Source organism: Erythrolamprus reginae, chromosome 5, assembly GCF_031021105.1.
Source record: "Erythrolamprus reginae isolate rEryReg1 chromosome 5, rEryReg1.hap1, whole genome shotgun sequence".
NCBI classification, from domain to species: Eukaryota; Metazoa; Chordata; class Lepidosauria; order Squamata; family Dipsadidae; genus Erythrolamprus; species Erythrolamprus reginae.
The window spans coordinates 47,825,450-47,849,311 of NC_091954.1; the positions used below are offsets into that span (position 1 = coordinate 47,825,450).

Here is a 23,862-nt window from a genome sequence, read left to right on the forward strand (position 1 = left end):
AAAAAAAATTTGAACACCTGGTTCTTATCTAGAAAAGTTCTTAAGCAGAGGCGTTCTTAAGTAGAGATACCACTGTATTATGTTCTCTGGGTGATTAATGAGTATCTGAGTTAGGATTAGCCATATTGAATTGAGATGGGATCCAGAAGAAATCTTTTAGGGAGGGTCCAATCTTTTCTAGAGGTAGGTTCAAAATGGAAATGCTCAGAGAGATGATTGTTATTGGATTATAATTTCTTTTAGGGTTCTGGTTGCTTCCACCTGGCATCTGGGTTTTACTGATTTTATTACTATAATGATTAACTCCATCATGCCTTTCCAATGAAATACAAAGAAATTGGAAATTACCACATCAACAAACTACAGGCTGTTTCTAAATCTTCTGAGAGCATGAACATAATTGACATTAGTGGTCCAACTAAACTAATTACTGGGGAACCAATCCTGCCACTGGAACAAAAGTTTTACTTCACAGATTTTCAACATCCAGGGTTCAGTGGGCACATCTGAAAAAATTGGTTGCTATGGTGGGTATGGCCCATCACAAAATATTTATAAACTCAAAAGTAAAAAGTACTTGAGTACAGCAACCATTTCCATTGTCTTTTAAGTCTATGGAAATTAAGCTATGGTTTGAGGCTATATTTTGCAAATTAGAAAATAAAATCAGATGTATTAACAGAGCTTTATAAGCACCAAGTAATATGTTACAAGCACTATTATTCTGAACTACATATTTGCCATATTTTTGGAGTATAAGACGCACCAAAGTATAAGATGCATCTTAGTTTTAGGGGAGGAAAATAAGGAAAAGAATCTGCTTACCAGGTATCAATCTGGCTAGCATCCTTAGCCAGCCCATTATTTTATCCCCTGGTTAGGGCTTCATTCAGAGAGAGTAACAATGAAAGAGCTTGCAAGATAAGAGCTAGGAAGATAATTAGCAGCTAGTTAGGGCAGGGGGGGGGAAATGCTACATTCAGAGTATAAAATGCACACAAATTATCAGCCTCTTTTAGGAAGGAAAAAGGTGTGTCTTTACTCCGAAAAATACAGTATTTTCCATTTAAACAATTGTAGTCTACCATTCAGCTTTCATAAACTTCTGCTGGCCCAAAAATGTTGCAACTGAATTATTGACTGGCAACATTTTTAGGGAGCATATAAATCTCCTGCTACAATAAGATGATCTGAAAGACACTGAAAACCTGGCTATTCTCCCAGATCTTGGGGGAGATTGTTTAATGAGTCCTGTAAGAATTTGTTCTGTCCTCCATTTTTTTCTGGACACAGAGCATCTGTTTCTCTATTATATGAATAAATGTAAATAAACAAAAAGTGATTTGCTATTATTTGTGTTCAATATCCAGTGGCAAATATGACCATCTTGCAAGTAAGACCACTTACTCTCACACATTATTCTCTCTCGATTTTAAGCTTTTCATCTAGCAATTATCAAATGCATATTTAGGGAGAGGAAAAGAGAATGTTATCATAATGCCTTCAGGTCTGGAGACTCTTACTACTTCAAAGATGAGGTAGTACTATTTCCCTCAAGAAATGGAGCTATTTTTTTTATTAATGAAAGCTATTTGTGTTTAAGCATATTCAATGACTGAGTTTGGTTCATATTTGTTTATTTTTACTTATAAGTTTTAATGGTATTTTAATTGTTTTTGTCTATTTTAATTGGAATTCTGGTTTTATTTTACTTGATGTATTTTATTATCATTAGTCACCTTAAGACTGTTTGAAGAGGAGAAATATAATGTAAATATTTAAATTGCTGATGTTCAATTATTTTAATTTCTAGCTTGCAAACTTCATATTATTCTGCAGTATATACAACACATCATAAGTGAAGATGGCTGCCTGTTCTCACCACCTCATCTCCCAAAATATAATTCATCTAAAAAACAATAATTTAATATTCTTAGTATGTATATTTCTGCCATTTATTAAATATAGTTTTAGGTGGAGATCCTTCCATCTTTTCACCAGATGATCCCCTTTGTGAATGGCTCCCAGAAGTTACAGACAAATCAGAAAGAAGCAAATATAGCAAACCCAGTTACACCGTAATTTCTAAAATCCAGGTTCGCTTGATCTATGTCTGTGTCAGCCCTTTACCTCACTGCCATAAGTAACTTTCCTGATACTAAAAGTGTGATATAATTCAACCGTTCTTCTGATTTTACAGAAAAGGGGACAAGGCTGACTCAATAAATTGCTGTCCTGGTTCTTACAGTAATCATAATTAGTAAATTATATGTCTAGGTTTTGTATTAATAAACTTCTTGACTGGATGCTTCTCAAAAGTATCTTAGTCCCAGAGCGCAGGATTTGGACCTGATTATTCAACTATGGACCAGTAGAGAATATTACATCATTTAGCCAAAACATATTATAACTTTCTAAAAGGTGGTCCTTGGGTTGCTTTCATAAATCTAAAAGTGCCCTTTTATTCTACACCACATGAGAAATTCTGAAGAAATTAGCTAAAATATTGACTGGTTTTTGTTTTCTTAAAAATCATTACAATCAGATACCAACTTATAAAGAAAATATTTTCCTATTATATAGTTTTAGCCCCATTGTTGTATAATCTATATATTAATTATATAATGAAATACAAAAATTCTCTTTGCTAAACCAAAATTTCTCTATCTCTTGCCCATTGCCGTTTCCATTCTTCTCTATGTCAAGTGGATGACAATGCCTGTATAGGTGCCTCAAAGCATCTTACTACTGACATAAGAAACAGACAGATCAATTTCTCTTTTTAAAAAATATTAATATTTTCCAGAAAGGATTTCAAGAACCCAATTAGCCAAAAGATTAACAAGTAGATCTATTGAGTTGTCATAATCTTAAAATGTATAGGCATCCGCTTTCAATCATCTACTCACAGAATCAATCAAATAAAGGATCTTTCTATTTTATTTTTATAAGAGCCCAAACAGCATCTTTTGCAATTATAAAATATACATTTTACACAGCAATAGCTCTAAAGCAGGAATTGTCAATTTATCCAAGATTAAGGTGCTGGGCTCAAGTTATAATAAGTTTTTAGATTAGAGTTTATCCAAACCGTATTTTAAAGATAATAACATGGGGTTTTTATTCTATACTTAACTCCCTTAACTTACTGGTATTAGGCTGCATCTCCTTAGGAGCCTATTGAAGCTGTGTCACTTCAGATACGAGCTGAAACTAATTTTGGGGAAAACATCTTTGGTCCAACTTCATCTTACTAGATAGGTCCGAATCTTCCCTAAGAAGACAAATTCACTAAGAAGACAAATATTACTCTGGCTTACTGCAGCTTTTCTTTTCTAACATTAGCTGGTCTTACCCTATAGAGACATACATTAGACGATCTGGGATCTATCTCCCAAAAGACAAAACCAGTGATTCCCATTTCTATTAGAACTCAGTAATCCACACCCACACCCATTCTCAGATACTTTGTCAACATTTCATGTAGAAGAACCTCACCTTGAAACAAATGAGTAAATTATCTTTAAGAGTGAACAATATCAATATGACCAATAAAAACCATACCAAAATGATACAATAAATGGAGGAAAGCACGCATAACACCAATTGTTAGAAATCTTAAATTGCTCTTCTGACCAGTAAGTCATCATTTTTATCCTGCATAATAAATATTTAAGTATTTGCAGTAACATTTCAAATGTGGAAATGATCTGGTACCTACTTCACATGACCGACTGCTTAAGAATTGTTTATATACGAATTGTTTATATACGTACACTTTTATGACTTTAAAAAATGTCCCCATGTAACAGCAAAAGGAGCCCTGGTTTTGCAGTGTTTAAAATACAGCATTGTGGACAAACTCTGCCCACCACCTGGAATTTGATCCTGATGTGGCTCAGCGTTGACTCACACATCCATCCTTCCAATATCAGTAAAATGAAGGCCCAGATTTTTGTGAGCAATATGCTAATCCTGTAAACTGCCACGGGAGTGCTATAAATATAAGTGCTACTGCTATTGGTACGGCTCAAAACAATAATTTAATATTCTTAGTATGTATATTTCTGCCATTTATTAAATATAGTTTTAGGTGGAGATCCTTCCATCTTTTCACCAGATGATCCCCTTTGTGAATGGCTCAACTTTTCCATGAAGATTTTTTTTTTTTTTGGGGGGGGGGGGATTGTCCCATGAAGAATTTTGATACAACTCCTATTTTTAACACATTTACAGCATTTATGGAGGGAAGTTTCCACCCCTAGTTCAGATTCCAACAAAATTCACATATATAAACTGTGGTTTGAGAATAAAGACTAATAGAAGTACTGAAGATAGGGGAAACAGCAACACTGCCAGGAATAATAAAAAAGTAGCAAAAATCAATGGTTAGAACATGGCAAGAATAACATTTATAGTGCAGCCCTCAGTGCAGTGGACTCCCTCATCTCTGGGGGGCTGGCTGAAAGTGCAGCCTCCTCAGAGGAGATGAACTTTTTAACCAGGATGTAGAAATATGAGGCAAAATCCTGAATGTTTTGGCTCCTTTCCTGCACTCTGCCAAAGAAGTTTCCTTCTGTGTATGGAAGGGGAGCTGATCTCCTTCAGCAGGCCGCTCTTTCAGCCAATCCCCAGAGATTAGAGGAAGCTGAAATGCAAGCAGGTGAACAGAGAGTGGGCACAGTAAAGATAAGGAGTACAGGGTTCCTCAGATGGTTGAGGAAGGTCCTGTAATGTCCAGCACAGGTCACTCAATTTTTGTTCAGGGGCTGAAAAGCCTGCTTGGGTTTTGGTAGGGATAATTTTCAGCTCTTGAGCAGAGAGGCTTCACAGTAAGAAAAAGTGCATGAGATGACTCAGGGGTATGAGGCCAGCCCTGGGAGGGTCAACACAGGCTGTGTGTAAGTATCTCTTTATTAAGGAGCTATGATTCCTGCTTGGATTTCAACAGGAAACCTTTCAGCTCCTGAGCAGAGCCTCCCAGGGCTTGCGTTCCCAACCCCTAAGGCACTTATCCACTCTTGAACTCCTTACCTGGGACTCTATCCACTTAATGACCTGAATGATTTCTTAATGACCACAATTGAAAGTGCTAGATTTGGGGCTGTTAAACAAAGCAGTCACATGATGTCTCACTTAACAACCACTTTGCTCAAGGACTGCGTTTCCATTTCCCAATTGTGGTCATAGGTTGAGAATTACCTGTGTGTAAGGAAAAAAGGATTCTGTACTCATTCATACGTTCTTACATCCATGATGGGAAGAAGTGCCATCAGAGATACAGCATAACATACTACACGCATCCTTAACCTAAAAAGATTGACTGCATCTATGCTAAACTACTTAATGAAATACACAAATTTTACTAGTGTGATCAACATTTCAAAATAAATTAGTATGCTTCAAAAGATACATGCCTTGTTTTTTTACCTTAATTTTTGCCTTATGAGAAATATACATGCTTGTGAATGCTTATGAACTAAAACAAATCCTAAAATACATCTTGCCATTTCAAGAACATTTTAGATAGAAAATTAAGAAATTATCATGGAAATAGAGTTAAGTTTTAATTTATAATTGTCGTACAACTCTAAATTCTTAACAAAATTTGGCTATTCTTTTAACAATTAGTTCATCTTTCTACAGTGTTCAAAAGATTATGAATATTTATGAATATTTAGATTTTGTATTTGTTTGCAATTATTGTAATTCTAGCGCTGTATGAAATTTGGCAATATGCACCTCAGTGTGTATGTTTTTTCCTTTGAAAGTGAAATAAATAGCAAAACTTACCAACACAAGCATTGAGAAACAACCAGTCAGTCTTCTTCATTCTGTTTTTTATTTGTTTTAGTTTTTTGAAATCAACTTCAAGTTCTTCTTTGCTGCCAACAGCTCCAGCCACTTCAATTCTCTGAAAGTCCATTTTCACTTCAGATTCTCGTTTAGTGGTGGGAGGTGACCTTCTTTGGCTATTTCCACTACTGCAGCTTCCTCTCCAACGAGTTCTTTCTTGCTCATTTATTATGGAAGAAGCCTGTTCTGTTTCTGCTAGTTCTATTGCTTCAATGTTGTTGGGCCGTGGATGATCACAGACAACACATTTTCTGGCCTTAGCCCAATTCTCATATGTACACACAGAGCAAGTCCAGTGTTGTGTCCTTATGTTCAATTTATTTCTATCATTGTATTCCTCACAAGGATCCACAGAAAAAGAAGCTGGTCTTGTACCAGATCCTGAAGACTGAGGGGATTCTGTGGGGCTCCTGGTCCTACGCTGAGACAAGCACTGAGTACACCTTATTGCACGCGGCCAGTTCAAGTAAGTACACATGTGACATGACCACTTACTTGCACTTTCAACATTGTAAGATGACTTAACTCTTGGTCTTGCACTAGAATCTGGACATATCAAAGGACTGCTGCCTCCTTCAATACCTGCAGGATCCCAGTCTCTACCAACATCACTTGAAGTACTTTTAAATGGATCTTCTGTGATAATAGTTCCACTAGGTCTCTGAGCACGACACATAGTACACTTGATCGCAGATGGCCAGTTTTCATATGTACAATACTCACAAGCCCATTTTATTCCACGATCAGTCATCCTGCACTCTTTGAAGTAAATTGTTTCAGGAAGAAATCTTTAAAAAGAGAGTAAATAGAATAAATTATTCTCCTTTTCTTACATTCCATTTTTTAATTAACCATAGTATTTTATAAAATAAAGTAATATGCAACATGTCAGAAATTTAGTTATTTAAAGTAATATATATATAAACCAGTCACGTTAAGATTTATGACAACCAAGCTCATTTTATGTGTGTGTGTGTGTGTGTTTGTGTGTGTGCACACAATTCCCAATGAAATTCAAAATACAGTACTGCCAGTATTATATAAGTCCTCCCAAACATCAAATTACAGACTTATCACACAATTAAATATATACACATTAAACTAATTTGTGTATTTACTTTTCTATAATGAGGTCTATTTTGTCTCCATGCTGTCTCAGATTTTATCCACTTCAGCAGGAACTATCAAGAATGACCATCAGCACAATGAAACAGCTTTTCCTGTAAACAATATGAATTTTTGTTAAAAATCTTATTTTTACATATGCAGTATAAATATATGACACTTGATATGCTGGACACATTCTAACTCAGTATGTTTGATCAGTATCAAACCTAAGCCTATATCAAAGCCTGTATCTTTGATATAGACTTATGAAAAATATTTGGAAAACATAAACAAAGCAGCTCACTTCTAACTGCCAAAGCACTAACATCTTTTACCAGTTTTTTTCAGTACTTTTGATAATTTATATATACATTTAATATAGAACTTTGCACAGCTACTTTTCTACTGGCCTATTTGTCACATTATCAGATTCAGGTTAATTGAAAAAGCACTTCTATATTACCAAATGCTGCTGGAAAATAAGATATATTTTCTACCTGGATGCTGTTTTGTTGAGGAATATGCTTTGAAAACTACATGTAATTACATTTAGTGATGATATAAAGTTTGTAACCTTTTTAAAAATACCTATAAATTGTGTGATTAGAGATTCATCAATGTTAAACAGGTTCTAGTCAATATTCATAGTCAATAGTTGAGAAAAGTATCTGAAGCATCAGAGTTATTTATAGAGACACCTCTATTAGCAACAATGATCTCAGCAATAAGTTTCCAATATTCTTGCAATTCATCAGTTTGGAAGTATTTTCACCTGTTTTATTTTACAAAACTATCTCAATTTTTTTCCATTGTATCTTTGCATTTCTATGAACTATATGTTTCAAGTCATGCCTTCATGCCACATCATTTTAGTTTGTTTATTATCAAGACGTGATTATGCAAGATTTCTTCTCCATCAGCCAATGCTTGTTGGTTTAGAATTGGTCTTGAGCTGCATGACTCACTCTCATTTAAACTTTAGTCCATTGATGGATACTTTGACATTCTTCTGTAGAATTTGCTGGTACAATCCAGAATCCACTGTTTCAATATCAATGCTTGCAAGCCAAACCAGCCCATGCTATAATGGTGTTTGTATAAGCAGAATCTTTTTACCTGTTTAAAAAAATTAGATGGCCGCCGTCAATATATTGACGGCGACACGAATAACATTCGCGCAGAAATTGAAAGAAAAGACGATACCGAAAGACACTGAGGTGTTTAAAAAAATTATAGAGTGTGCAGAACTAGACATGATGACTAAAAGGTTGAACAATCAAACTGAAACAGAATTTTATAAAATTTGGGATAAAGTATATGATTGGTGGAATGTTAAAAATAGTATTAAAAATTAAACATATAAGAATAAATGACTACTTAAAAATCATAAGATAGAATTATATAGTTTATATAGTTTATATTATAACTAACTCAGAAGTGTTTATATTATCTTCTTTTTGTATTACTAATAATTTGTTTATTGCTCTTTGATATATATATACATATAAGTATATTATTATTATTTTTTGTTCAATATATATATATATATATAAAGAAACTCAATCAGCAATCTTAATTTTAAAAATCTATAATTAAATTTAATGATAATGTAATCTTCAAGTGTGGCTTTTCTGCTTAGATCTTGTAACAGTTAGAGCTTTTTATATTTTGTATTAGTTAGACTTCTATGATAAGCGGAGCAATAGTAGCTCCTTAAGTGTTCAATGTTGTATGTCTTTGTTCGTTTTACTTTGAAAATAATAAAAAATATTTTTTTAAAAAAATTAAAAAATTAGATGGAGTTCTTGTAGATCACTGATGTGTAAACTTACAGATAGCGGTCACACACTTTTTCTCACCACTACACTCTTGCTAGCCTTCAAACATACAAGTGATTTTTTTCTATATAAATATTGAGCAAAAGAGCCCATTGTAGATTTATAACACTTACTAAATTAATCAAGCGCTTCAAAGAATTCTTGGAAAGAGAGGGGAAAATGTAACTCACTAGAAGTTACTAAACTGTTTCAGACATGTATTTTTTTCTTTTCTCATATACATTTATTTCTAAAATCTTAGTTTTAATCTCCATATTGAGTGCAGCATTTTACTAGCCACCTCTCTTTATTAGTTTGAATATTATAACGATATATTGATTAGATTTTAAATCACAATTAACTTTTTACTTTGAATCAAAAGGGATAAATATTTACAATAAATACATACTATCACAACCAACTTATATACACTGTTCAAAAAAATAAAGTGAAGACTTAAACAACACAGTATAACTTCAAGTAAATCAAACTTCTGTGAAATCAAAACTGTCCATTTAAGAAGCAACACTGAATGACAATCAATTTCACATGCTGTTGTGCACATTCAACTTTGTACAGAAAAAAGTATTCAATGAGAATATTTCATTCATTCAGATCTAGGATGTATTATTTGAGTGTTTCCTTTATTTTTTTGAACAATATATTTGCTTAATGGAATTGAGGAAGCATATTTGTTCAATGTTAAGAAACATTTATCTCAATTAATTGGATTTGGATCAGAAAAGGTGGCTGTAACTAATTGAATTTGGCTGAACTCCAAAAAAATTAGTGTGTTCAGACCTGGCTTCCCTTTAGCTGACTACTAGAAAATCCCAGGGTTGTAATCTAGGGTGAAATTTAAAAAACAAGAAGAAAGTAATGCAAACTTAGTTATTATTATCAAGAAACTACAAAACTACACAAACTCATCAGGAGGTGAATTAAACAAAATTTGTCTTTATGTGTCTTTTAACATGGCAATAATATGAATACATGGGGATGAAAAATCAAGTACACATAACCCCTAAAAGGGATTTCTTGATATCCTAGTATAATAGAACAATGAGTGACTAGGAATATCAATGTACAATATTATACATTCTGAACATTCTGGAGATTGACTTATAAAACTCTAGAATCTTAACAAGAGGAACGGAGGTGTCATGAATATTGTATTTGATAAAACATCTGGTAGCAGTAGAATAAAGCCTTTTTTGAAACTATTAACAATTTAAAATATACTTCTGTAGTAGAATAATGGAAGTAAATAATCATTTTTAATGGTATGAAAGAACAGATATTCTTATAGAAAACTGTTTGTAAACAACAGCAGACCATACAGTTGACTTACTGTTTAAACAGCTCAATCACTGGTGGATTATCCCCTGAGTATTACCTTCCTCCCAGGTACTCAAAGAACAAAAGCAGTGCAGCTTCTCCCCTCCTCCCATCTGAGCAATTTACATTATTATAGTCACAGTCACACTCAAGACTTGAGAATAAATACTCCAACAGGGCTCAAATAACATATTATGTTCTAACAGAATTGCACTGAGATATACTGACAGAGTTCACACATCCCATTAAGCATATATGTAGTTCACTTGTTTTTTGACCTAATATGTGTGAACACTGCCCACTGTGAAAAAGATAACTAAATACAAAAAATGAACAAATCTGTTGATTAAAAAAAAACCACCAAGATTTTCTACACACATTTAGAGAGAAGATGAGTTATATTATTTTTCTCAATGCAAACATGAATTTGCTGATTCAGAAAAAACGTGATAAAATGAATAGCCTTGAAGTAATACATTTTTTGCAAACACGGTGTTGAAGATTCTTTGCTGAATACAGTAATAGAAATATTTATGTGATGAAAGTAAAGTATGTGTATGAATAAATTGAATTCTCAGCAAATGGCTCAACAAGTTTAAGTCAAGCATCTGTGGCATTCTCTTGTATTAACAGTGAAATGTACAAGGAATGCTTTTAAATGGATTTAAAACTGGATTAAAAATTATATCCAATGAGCGTACATCAGCATTTCCACATCCAGTAGAAGAGAAGTGTCAAATGGAGAACTACAAAGCTTCAATAACTTAGATGGCAGATAAGTAAAATATCACATTTACAAGATCATACAAAAGAGATAATAAATGTTAGAGGACAGAAACAAGATTAAGAGTGTCTTTACAAGCTGAAACAAGGGGTAAACCCAATAAAATAAACACCAACAAAGAGAAATACAAATGTAAACTTGGATAGGAAAAATCAAGGTCATTGGGGAGGGGTGTTTAACCATATTAGGCACTGGTACTTGCAAAAAAGATTTGGTTTTCTTGGCAGGTCACAAATTGAATATCAGCAATAGAATACAGTAATGCAATTCCCCAAAAAAGCAAATGCAGTCTTAAACTACATCAGTGTTACAGTCTATTCCTTCCTATTCTGAAGTAAACAATCTACACCCAGAACACTGTATTCAGTTCTGAACAACTGTTTTAAAAGGGAACAAACAAACTGGATTGTGTCCAAAGTAAGATTAAAAGGGTCCTGGAAGTGAATACTTGGGGAATGGTTCGAGATATGGATATATTTAGGCCGGAGAAGAAAAGACAGCTGCTTTCAAGTATCTAAAGGGCTGTCATGTTAGAAGAGAGGGTAGAATTCTTCAGAGTTCTTGTAGAAGAAAGAACAAGAAAATATGTGAAGCTCAAAAGAGATTGGATCTTTCAGAAAGACAACAATCAGAACAATAGCTAAGGATTAAATATGAAATACTTACAGGAAAGAGAAATAAAGGCTTTGGAATGGCTCTGCGGTTCCCAGACTTAAATATTATTGAAAATTTGCCGAGATTTCAAACATTCAATACATGCAAGACACAAGAATATTTCTGACCTTGAAGGATTCTGCAGAGAAGAATAGAAAAAATTCCCAAAACATTCTTAAAGGTTTAGAAGTTATTATTTCTACCACCGAAGAAGAAAACTTATCTAAAAGTCTGTGCTTGCCACATTCATTTTTCTTACTTAAATCTGTAAACCATAAGCATGCATTTACATTAGAAGAAAGAAGTTGCATTTATATATTTGTATTGTGTAAAATTTATGTCAGTTTCTGACTTAAGGTTTCTATCAAAAACATATGACAACTGATTATTTATATGCTATCTGGGGTTAACAACCACATAGACAGACTTTCTCCAGAATAATCTGATCCCCACCTGGCTTTCAGGTCTTCTACTAGTAATGAAGCCTGCCTACCTTGCTGCTAGTTATCCTCTTTTGTACCTTCCTTCCATATTTCCCAACATTATAGATTTATCACAGAGTTAAAGCTTTGGAAACTAAAATGGAATTTGAACCTTGATTCATATCACAAGTTATTTGTTCTATGATGTGTTTATTTCCTTAGCTATTCATGGAATTCTAAAGCACCTTCTCCAATTGTTGTTGTTAGTTGCAAAGTCGTGTCTGACCTATTGCGACCCTGTGGACAACGTTCTTCCAGGCCTTCCTGTCCTCTACCATCCCCTGGAGTCCATTTAAGCTCACACGGACTGCTTTAGTGACTCCATCCAGCCACCTTGTTCTCTGTTGTCCTCTTCTTCTTTTGCCTTCAATTGTTCCCAGCATTAGGATCGTCTCCAGTGAATCCTTCCTTCTTATTAGGTGGCCAAAGTATTTTATTTCATCTTCAGGATCTGCCCTTCTAAAGAGCAGTCAGTGTTGATCTTCTCTAGGACTGACCGTTTGATCACCTTACAGTCCAAAGGACTTGCAGGAGTCTTCTCCAGCACCATAATTCAAAGGCCTCAATTCTTTGGCACTCAGCCTTCCTTATGGTCCAATTTTCACAGCCATAAATTGCAATTGGGAAAATTTTCTAGATTTTCTATAGCGTTCCTCCCCAGGAGCAAGTGTCTTTTAATATCTTGCCTGTAGTCCCAATCTGTGGTGATCTAGGAGCCCAGGAAAATAAAATCTGACACTACAGTACCTCCATTTCTTCCCCATCTAGTTGCCAGGAATTGAGAGGGCCAATGCCATGAGCTAAGTTTTCTTAATGTTGAGTTTCAAGCCAACTTTTGCCCTCTCTTCAAGAGAGCAAAAAGCATCAAGAGGCTCTTCACTTTCTGCAACTTCTCCAATACTAATGTTCAAAAGCATCAATACTCTTTGTATCCTGCTTTTTCAAAATCCAACTTTTGTTTCCATAGAGTAAGACAGAGAAATATAATTATCTGTAAGCTTCTGAGCTTTATAGGTACAGGCACATGAATAACACTACTGTGCTAAGTACTAGTCTGTGGGGTGCGTGTTTAATTATTTTTTTAATATTACTGGATTTTTTTTTCTTTTTTGCCATTGAGAGTTGATCCTAAAAAGCAGAAGATATTCCCTCATTTAACATCTTCCCTATCAATTCTGGTGGGAATGGAAAAGGGCACACAGGGACCCAAGGCATAGGAAGTGGAACATGGGGAAGATCTTGGGAGGGCCAGAGCCTCCAATGCCTCTGCCAACTAGAAGGCATCCCACCCTCCACTTAACGACCCACATGTTCATTTAATCTTTAATTGAGGAGAACAGGCATGCAACCATAATAGACAGGCTTCATTACAATCATATTTCAACGACTACCTGTACACTGGTTTACATTCTGTTTTATTTGTGCACTGGTCAACAAAACATACAATATTATAAAGAAAATAAATTTGTAATGTTCTCCTTTCAAAACAAGATTAAAACCAGTAGTATTGCAATCAAAATGTCTCACAAAAGCGAAGAATACTTCATTAAATTAATTTTTGGATCAAAAGCAATCAACAAAGTAATTATCTAATCACTAGAAACAGCACAATCAAATTGTAAATTGGTTGTTTTACTGCATGGAATGCTTCTTGAAATTTATAAAACAAATAACCGAAGCATGAATATGTATCAAACTTTTCTTATTAAGCTACCAGTCAATCCTCACATTGTTTATACTTACATTGTAGTTTGAAAAGGCAAAATGGAATGTAACTATTTCATTTTGGCAGCCTTATATGGACCAAAATATAATACTTTACACATTTCTTTGAGAATAAGCCTATTAAACTCAGTACGGGATGCTTCTAAGCAAGTATGCAACTGTTCAAAAATAGTTGGATGTTTAACAATGTTGTAGGGAACAGATTAAGTTTTAGACTAACTTTATAAATGGAGTTTCTTTGCTTTGTAACAAAATTTGCAAATGTCTGTAATATATTCTACCATATGTTTTATATATGAGTGGAACAAATTCACAATCACACCAGTCTACTCTGAAATATAAAATATTTAACAACAAAGTATCATAAAGCAGAATCAAGACACTGGATTGATATTGATAATAAATGGAAATATTTTTATGCAAGTGAGAATTCCATGAAATGAATCAAGATAAAAATGAAGAAAATATTAAGAGAAATAGCATATTTTAGTATAAGGAAAGAGGAGGGGAAAACATTAAGGTATTTTTTAAAATAAAGACAGTAAATTTACAGATAATTTTAAATATATTTATCATCAGATCATACATTAAGTTTTCTAAAAGTATAAATATTTGAAAATATATAATGGAAGTTGTAACAGCATGCGCCACCAATTAAATTAGACTAGGACTTCAAAAGTACAGTACTCTATAATGTAACAAGAATCTGAAACTAAAAAAGTGCAAAACCATGAGCACAGAAACATTTGTATCTGCCTGAATTTCAAATAAAACCAATTTTAAAATTAATAATTATTGCTTAACAATGCACCAATGCAAAGCTATCTATGAAATTTATCTTAAAATACCATTCTCTCCGATTACATTAATTACAGTCATATTAAACAGTACTTCAGTTTATTATCCTACTTTTCATGTTAAAACTGAAAGCTAACACTAGTGATGCAATATTTTTAACTTTTCCATTGTTGCAATTACATGTAAATTAAAACCACTGCTGAGAAAATAGGTTTCAGATCTTTTCCAGTTAAATCTGATCCATTTCTTTGTACTATCAATTTCTAAGTTTAATCTTCTGCTTTCCTAAGTAGTACTGTTTATTTTTGCTTCTCTGCCTTCCAAGAGATTTGTGACTTTTAAAGCACACTGGCAACATAGACTTACTTTGTGTTTATTTTTTTTCCAGAGGGAGCAATCTCCATTACTGCTTTTTTCCCATGAAGCCTTTGCATTATACCAAATAGTAGTCTAGTTTTAACAAACCTATTTATGTATGTACATACTTCTAAATTTACTAAACATCTCCTCAAATAAAATTAAAGGAAATACAGATCACACATTAAGCCTTTTGAAGTCTTTTGAAAGCCATTTCTATCTATAATTCAAAAGGTTGCACACATACTGTCCTTGACATTACTATTTTATGATTTGCTGAACATAACAACTGGTCCTTATGTATTTTATGACTATGTTGCATTTTAAATCACTCAGGGCTAAAATGTCTGTTAAGTTTGTCCAAGTCCACCAACAATCCTTATTTTTATTTAAACAAATATAAGCCTATATTACTAATAATATCTTAATACAATGCACTATTTTACTTTTCATTTGATACACTAAAATATCCCATACTTGGTTGTACTTAGTTGTTTTGAGGGGTTTCATGAGAACATTTTTATAATTTATTATGGCATGGGTTTTTTTTCCTTTTTTGTAAATTTGTAAATTTTTTAAATTTTAGTATGTTTATAGGATGCTTTCATTATTTTTTGGTAACCTTTTGTTATTTTTAAAAATAACTCAAGGCAGCAAACACACCCAACACACCTTCCCCCTTTTATTTTCCCCATAACAACCACCCTGTGAAGTCTCTGTATTGAGATAATAATAATAATAATAATTTATTAGATTTGTATGCCGCCCCTCTCCGAAGACTCGGGGCAGCTCACAATATAACAGCAATACAATATAAATATAAATCTAATGTTAAAAAATTTAAAAAACTTATTTAAAAATACATTGTTATAAAAAACGTATCTGCTACACAATCATACACACTCAGTCCGACTGAACATAAACATAATAAGGGTCAGCGAAAAAAGGAGGGGAGAGATTAATCCCCCCACACCTGGCAGGCAAAGGTGAGTATTCAATATTTTATGGAAGGCGAGGATGGTAGGGCCAGTTCGAATCGAAGATGGGGGTTGTATTTCTGGATATTTTTTTAACTATGTACTTCATATTGTTAAATGGGCAACATGCATTTGTGGAATCCAAGCAAAGGTGTTTTGACTATATATTTGCAGTTAGTGCTAGTGGGATGTAGAAATAAAGGTGATCCATCAGATGCGGCAGAAAGGATATGTTGCAGCTCCCCAAAGAATGTCATCCGATCATTGTATTTTAATTATTTTTTCATTTATTTTGGTTGGTTTCATGCTGCCTTCTGAATTTTTAACTTTGTAAGGCATCCAGAGTCACAGTAAAAACATGGGCAGAGCTATTAAATAAATAAAGTAACATTCTATATACTTTACAGCTGAAGTTGAAAAGGCGTCTAATGATTAAGACACCAGGTTGAGAAGCAAGAAACCATGACCTCAAGTCCTTGCCTTAGCCATAAAAGCCAGCTGGGTGACTCTGGGCCAGTCATTCTTTCTCAGCACAACCCATATCACAGATTTGTTGTGTGGAAAATAGGTGGAAGAAGGAGCTATTACATATATTTGTCACTTTGAGATAGATATAAAAACAATAAAGATGGGATATAAATAAATGGTGCTTAACAGTCAAGTTGGGAAGCACCCAGGACGGTAGGGAGAAGACCTCAAGCATGAAGCTAGCCTAGAGCAGTGATGGTGAACCTTTTTCTTCTTGCGTGCCAAAAATGGGAGTGCGCTAGAGCGTGGTGTGCCAGCACAAAACAATCCCCAATGGCCAAACTCGGTTTGCCCTTTGGACTGTTTTGCACATTCCTGAGACTTCAGGGAAGCCTCCTGAAGCCTGGGGAGCATGAAAACAGCCTTCCCAAGGCCAAAAATCAGCTAGCCAGTGCATGCATGTGAACTGGAACTGACATAGGTCAACACCCCACGTGCCCTCAACTCCGTGTGCCACCTGTGGTAGGTGTGTCATAGGTTCGCCATCACAGGTCTAGAGTCACTGTGCAACTGCGAAAGAGTTAGGAGTAACTCCCCGCGCCGCACAAGTTCTGTGGAGTCTTATCTCTTCATTCCCAAGGATAAGCTGTTAGACTGGGAGATTCCTGCATTATGGCTAGCAATTAGCTTGAATTCATCATATATGAATCTGGTTGTTCATACCTGATAAAGTATGGGAAAACACTGCATTTGGTAGCCATGCACTCTGGGGAAAATACATTTTTGAATTAAGGCCACTAGCATACCTATATCTCCTACAACCTATCTATCACCCACAATGACAGTTAAATTCCTTCAGGAGTTAAGGAACTTAACTCAATGACACAGCTTAGCTACATACCTCTCAGAAGGGGAAAATACTTCTACAGGAAGGTACTGATAGATGCAATATGTAACTCTTAATGTTTTTAATGGGCAAATGAAATGCGGGGGGGGGGAACTACACCTTGATAAACAAAAACTACATATGTTAAGGACAATTCCAATTTCAATAGGTTTCAATTACAGCTGTGTGTGCTAATTAATATGGCACTATGTTTAATGCAAAAATCAATTTATGGGAACTTTTTATCATTATACTCTTTTTTCTATGTTCTGCCTCAGAGCAAGCAGCATTTGGAAAGCAGTCAAACTGCTCAAAATTTGACAATTTGATAGAAGGTAGTATAACTGCTACTCATAAAAATTCCAAATCCCAATGGGCATACTTAATGATGGCATATTTCTGAAGGCTAGGGTAATTTGGAGTAATTCTTCTCATTAAACAGCTATAGCAAATACATGTATCAGGATTAACACATACAAATATTAACACATACCAATATACCATAAATGGCAAACCATAATGATCACTTCCTTCCTTTCCATAAACAGGGAGGTGAATAAGTGTTAACATAACATGAATAACACAGTTTTCACCACTACTATTCTGAACTTGTATTGTGGTACTTTAAACTTAGAATGAAAATACTGAACTTAATACATTAACTTAATCTACACAAATTCATTAGTTGCAACAATACCTGTCACCAGGCATATGTGCCTGAATACAAACATTAATTCTGCTGAAGCTACAATGGACAGGTAACCCTTGTTTAGTGATCATTCAAAGTTACAAAGTTCAAAGGTGCTGAAAAAAGTGATTTATGACTGTTTTACATACTTTTAACCACTGGAGCATCCTCAAGGTCATTTGTTCAAAATTAAAAGGCATGGCAACTGACTCATATTTATGATGGTTGCAATGTCCCGGGTCATGTAATCACCTTTTGTGACCTTTTGACAAGCAAAGTCAATGAGAAAGCCAGATTTATTTAATAACCAAGTTACTAACTTAACAACTACACTGGATTCACTTAACAACTGTGGCAAGAAAGGTCATAAAACTCATTTAACTTTCTCGCTTAGCAGCAGAGATTTTGAGCTCAGTTATGGTCATAAGTCAAGGACTACCTATGTTAGGCTTTAGGTTTCCCAAAGCAAAGCTTTTGGGATAGTTGTAGTTCGATCAGAAAAATATATTGAAATGGATGCTTTTATTATTGAATCACTTAAAATAGGTTTTAAGTATTGCAGTGTGAACCTATCATTCCAGTGTTATTTGTCTTGTGCCAATTGCCCATACCACTCAAAACTCATTTAGCTGCTCATTCCCATTTCTAAAACTTTAAAGAGCAATTAACCAAAGTGCATGACTGATTTGTTTCTGACCTCAACAATGCCAAAGCTCTGCTTATGGAGGCATGCACAGTCCAAACATTAAATATTTCAGATGTCAAGATCTGTTTCTCTTAAGCAGTTCTTTGGAATGGATTACAAGCTGCCCATTATGATTACTTTTTTTTTCTTTCTTTGGTGGAGATGGTTTTTCCTTGCTATCTGGTATTGAAAAATATTGTATGGTTATTTCTCCTTTTAATGCTGCTATTCTTTTATTATGAGCCAGTGGCACAGTGGTTAGAGTGCAGTACTGCAGACTACCTATGCTGCCTGCCGGCTGCCTGCAATTTAGCAGTTCAAATCTCACCAGGCTCAAGTTTGACTCAGCCATTCATCCTTCCGAGGAGCTAAATATGCTGACTCTGACTCCTGACCTATTTAAACTGCTTAGAAAGGGCACTGTAAAGCAGTATATAAGTGTTATTGCTGTTGCTATTATTTATATAACATTATTTTTATTTGCTTTTCATATTATATTATATTATAACCCATTCTGATTCGTCTTTGGTTGAGTAGCTTTGCTCCTATAAAAATTATTTCCAATGAATTTTAGGGTAGAAAATAAATAGCAAATAAAAATAATTTTAAAAATTTGGTTCTGGTATAAAAAATTATGATGTTTACTTCTTACTTTGTGATTTCAATGTACTAGGATTCCACAACATCTTATTACACATATCAGGAACCTTTCTAGCTAATGGATATTACTGCATAATTTCATAAAATTTGACAGGTTCCTAAATAATATGAGTAATGAAAATATAAAATAAATTAAAAGGCTATAAATGTCAAGATCTGATGATATTTCAGATAGAAATACAAATATCCTGGGAAACTGGTATTTTCAGTAAATCAGTGGATGTCGTCTACTGTCACTGTAAACATCTCGGAATCAGTGGGTATCAAAATGAAAACTCCCAATTAAATATAAGGTCATAAGCAGAATCATCTGAAAATAAAAATTTAAAAAGAAGCTTCCTAAATTACTACTTCATAGAGTAAAACAAAAATAGCTTTATAATTTTAAGAAATAAGGTATTTTAAATGGTAAAACTGTAATTGAATAATTCCTATGGTTTAATGGCATTAACTTATGCTCGCTTGCATCCTTCCATGAATATAAGTTTGATAAATATTGCCTCCAGAATTGCAGAATGTATGAAGTAAGAAGCATGCATCAGTTATGTTATCTCCCATGAGTTTGAGAAGAGGCATCTATTAATTATAAGAACACCCATACAACTACAGAATCCTAAATTGTATCCAAATTATATTTTGGTCACTCTGCTTACCCAAACTTCTACACTGATGGCTAAAACAAAGAGATTGCCTTATATGCCAAGTTTTAGATAACATATTGAGATTGCTATTAAAATGACAGAAAATATTTTAAGAGCACAAAAGAAAATATACAAAACAACATACATTCTCAAACAAACAAAACCAACATGGGAAACATGGAAACCTCGGAAAGTGTCATCTGTAGTAATCCAGACATTCCCTAAAGTGACTTGAATGACCTCTAAAAAAACCCCCCACCTTTGTTGCAATATTAGAAGAACCTTAGGTGTTTTGGGTTTTTTTTAAACCTTGTAATTATTAGTACAAATTCTCATACTGTCTTGATGCGGGTTGTAAACATCACCAAATCAAAGATTTATACTCTATTTTTTTAAAAAATTAAACCCAACTTGACTGCACAATTATCAATGTCGCTTTAAGCAATGATAAAAGGATTATAACCACTGTACATTACAAATCCAGCGTTTACAGCAAGTTGTTTTGCAAATACACATAGGCAAGGGTTATAGCTACGAATGACGACATGGGGGGGGTGCAGCAGAGGTATGACCTCACTGTAGTAAGAAGTAGATACTGCAGCACTGAAGGTAAATAACTAAGAATTACAAAGCACCTGTCCTCCCTTGTGTGTGGGGGGGGGCAATGCTATTTATATTAAAAGCTTGGACACCACAAAGGCTCCCCCAGAGTATTTTACAAGCAACGCTAAATCCAAGCTGCGGTACTAAATTCTGTCTTTAAATACAGAAGCGACACTACCGAGGCAGAGAACGCACTGCCCATCAGAAAACACACACACACACACAAACACACACATTAGGTAAACAAAACACTAGTTACACTATCCAGTGGCTTCCCAAAAAGCCCCAGAGGCGAAGTGTTGTGTGACTCAGGACACATGATCAGCCAGCACATACAAGGCAACTCTCGTCGCTAGCAACCACCAAAGGGTGGAATGCATAGTAAACAACCGAGTTGCAACAGAATCCATCCCTTTCCCAGCAGGTGCCGGGAGATCCCTGAAGGGGGGGGGGGGGAGGAAGCCGGGGGGGGGGGGGGGGCAACCACGACTATAAGCGATCCTGACCTCGCTCTCCCCCCCTCACCCTCAGAGGGATCTCAAGTCAAATCCACACCGTAGTAGGAAGTTTTAGAAACATCCCACCGCTCTCCGTCCTCGGCGCCCTTCGAAGGCCTGACGGGCGAGCAAAATAAATCCAAGGCGGCGCCGAGACGGGACCCGAGACGAATTATTTTGGGGCGAGCTTTCAAAAAAGTAAATTATTTGGGGGGGAGGTTGTTGTTTGAGGGGGGATGCTAAAGCTCCCCCTCTCCCCCTCCCTGAGCAAGGAGGCCTTCGGACTTCCCACTTCGGGAAGCAGTCGAGCCTGTCAAGGCGGGGAGGGGAGGTGCGAGAGAAAGGCCCGGGACTCAGGTAGGATCCAGGAAAGGAAGGAGCTGGTCGGGCGCCCTCAAGGACCAGCGGACCCTTCGCCTCCTCCGCTCTTCTCCTCCTCTCCTTCTATGGAGAAACTCCATAGAAAAACTGCCTCGCGTTTAAACCCGGGCCGGAGGGGGAGGATTTAAATAAAGGGTTCATCCTGAGACGATTTTTTCCACCCAAGTTCCGAAAGGCTGGTGGTAAAAAGCATTATTATTTGCCTCCCATCGCCGGGAGGAATCGGAAGGGGGGCTTTTCCGTACCTTGCAAGGCTGCCCCTGGATCCGGCGAACTGTCTTGTTCAGCAGCTGGCGCCTATCCCCCTCATCCACATCCCACCCACCCACCCATGAACTGCGCCGCACCGCAAGCTGCGGCTAGCTGCGGCCTCCTTGCTTTCTCCCCACCCACCCCTCCCCCGGCTCAGGACATGGTTTCTTCCTCGAAGGACGTAGTCGGTCGAAGGACGCTACCACCCAAACGGGAGGGGGGAGTCCAAAGGACGAGCGGAGGCGATCCCCGCCGCCCTGTAATCTATCCCCGCTCGCCTAATGGCGGCGGCTGGAGTGGCCCAAAGCAAAATAAACCCCCATACGGCAAAGTGACTGGAGCTCGCACGTCAGTCCGCCCGGCCTGCAGCCCTGCCGCGCGTTCATTCGCCGAGGAAGCACTGCCAACCAGCCAATGGAAGAGAGTCTCATTGGAAACGAACAGCTGATGTCATGTCGTTCCAATTTGGCTAAGCGGGGTGGGGGGGAGCTGATTGTGAGGATGCTCGAGAACTCTATCAATCTCTTCTCCGGGATTTTAAAAAGGGGAGAGAGAGGAGACACCCCACACACATGCCCGCTTTCTTTGGGGCTCCAGAGACCTGGCCAGGCAACCTTTGAGACTGGCAAACAGTTTTTCTACCGTCGCCTTCTCGTTTTTGCGCCCTGAAATAGAGTCGCCTCCCCCCTATGAGATGGTAGCTGCAGCGCTTATCAATTCAGAGCGCTCATTCGCTCCAGCCTTCTCCTTGTTGCAGTTCTGACAGGTGCTTCTCATTCTCTGACCCCCCCCCCCCCAGCTTAATGTTGTGTTTGTAGAAAAGAGTGAGATTCACAATTCCACCTTATTGAGAATAGAACAGAATAGAATGACTTTTTTGTCACTTAAATGTATACTAATTGACATACATCAAAGTGAAATGTTGCATACAGAGCTCAAAGGATTACCACCTCCAACATATACTGCGTTTATTTATTTATTCGCTTTCTAGGCTGCCCTTCTCCTGAGACTCAGGGTGACTTACAACATATTAATACATAACAATGGAAGAAATCAAAATTTGAAAAAATATCACTATAAAACCCCTTGACTTAAAAATATATCACGGACAACCATCTCATACAACTCTGTCATATCAAACAGTAATAGGGGCTGGCGCAAAGTCAAAATAATATAGCAGACTAAAATAAATTCATATAAATGTAGAATTATGCATATACCCACATATATGTCACAGAGAAACACAGTCTAGTTCAGATGTACACCTCTACATGGTAAGAGAAACAAATCATATGAGTTTACTAGACAAATGGTATAGGGAACAAAGCTATTACAGAATTTATTTATTTTATTTTATTTATTTATTTTGTTCAATACGCAATAATACACAATGAAGGTTATAGAGGATATAGTAGAGAAGAAATACGAGATATAGGAGAGACTATAGGACAGGGGACGGAAGGCACTCTAGTGCACTTATGTACGCCTCTTACTGACCTCTTAGGAATCTGGAGAGGTCAACCATGGATAGTCTTATAAGTGTAAAATGTTAGGGGATGATACTACAGAGTCCGGTAATGAGTTCCACGCTTCAACAACCCAATTACTAAAGTCATATTTTTTACAGTCAACTTTGGAGCGGTTAATATTAAGCTTGAATCTGTTGTGTGCTCTGGTGTTGTTGTGGTTGAAGCTGAAGTAGTCTGACAGGTAGGACATTGCAGCATACGATCTTGTGGGCAATACTTAGATCATGTTTAAGGCGTCGTAGTTCTAAGTTTCAAGACCCAGGATTGTAAGTCTAGTTTCGTAGGGTATTCTGTTTTGAGTGGGGGAGTGAAGGAGTTGAAGGGCTCTTCTAGTGAAGTATCTTTGAACATTTTCAAGGGTGTTATTGTCTGAGATGCGATATGGGTTTCAAACAGATGAGCTGTATTCTAGGATGGGTCAGGTGAAAGGTTTGTAAGATCTGGTAAGTAGTGTGAGAATTCCAGAGATTTTTCTGGCATTTGGACTGGCGGTTAAGGTATCAGACAAATAACTGGGAGACTGTGTTCTAATCCCGCTGTGGATGCAAAGCCAACTGAATGATAATAGGCCTGTCCTTCTCTCTCAATCCTAAGAAATTACCATGCCAAAAACTTGCCAAGAAAGCTGCAGGGACTTCTGCAGGTAATTACTAGGAGTTGACACTAACTTGAAGACC

General features: G+C 36.0%; 1 protein-coding gene across 4 annotated transcripts in view; it reads right to left on the bottom strand.

Moving 5' to 3' along the window:
• The window catches only part of ZRANB1 (zinc finger RANBP2-type containing 1), a 74,408-nt gene extending 52,395 nt beyond the window's left edge, over positions 1 to 22,013 (bottom strand). Inside the window, exons 1-5 of one of the 4 annotated variants that reach the window (XM_070752523.1) lie at positions 21,650 to 21,713; positions 11,569 to 11,695; positions 7,929 to 8,079; positions 6,975 to 7,076; positions 5,794 to 6,644 (exon numbers count right to left, since the gene is read on the bottom strand). In XM_070752523.1, coding sequence (XP_070608624.1) covers positions 5,794 to 6,607 — 814 coding nt within the window. In that variant the 5' untranslated portion in view covers positions 6,608 to 6,644; positions 6,975 to 7,076; positions 7,929 to 8,079; positions 11,569 to 11,695; positions 21,650 to 21,713. Of the gene's footprint in view, positions 1 to 5,793; positions 6,645 to 6,974; positions 7,077 to 7,928; positions 8,080 to 11,568; positions 11,696 to 21,649 lie in introns of all 4 variants that reach the window. The other 3 variants (XM_070752524.1, XM_070752525.1, XM_070752522.1) reach the window with 3 other exon arrangements.
• Between the last annotated feature and the right edge of the window lie 1,849 nt (positions 22,014 to 23,862).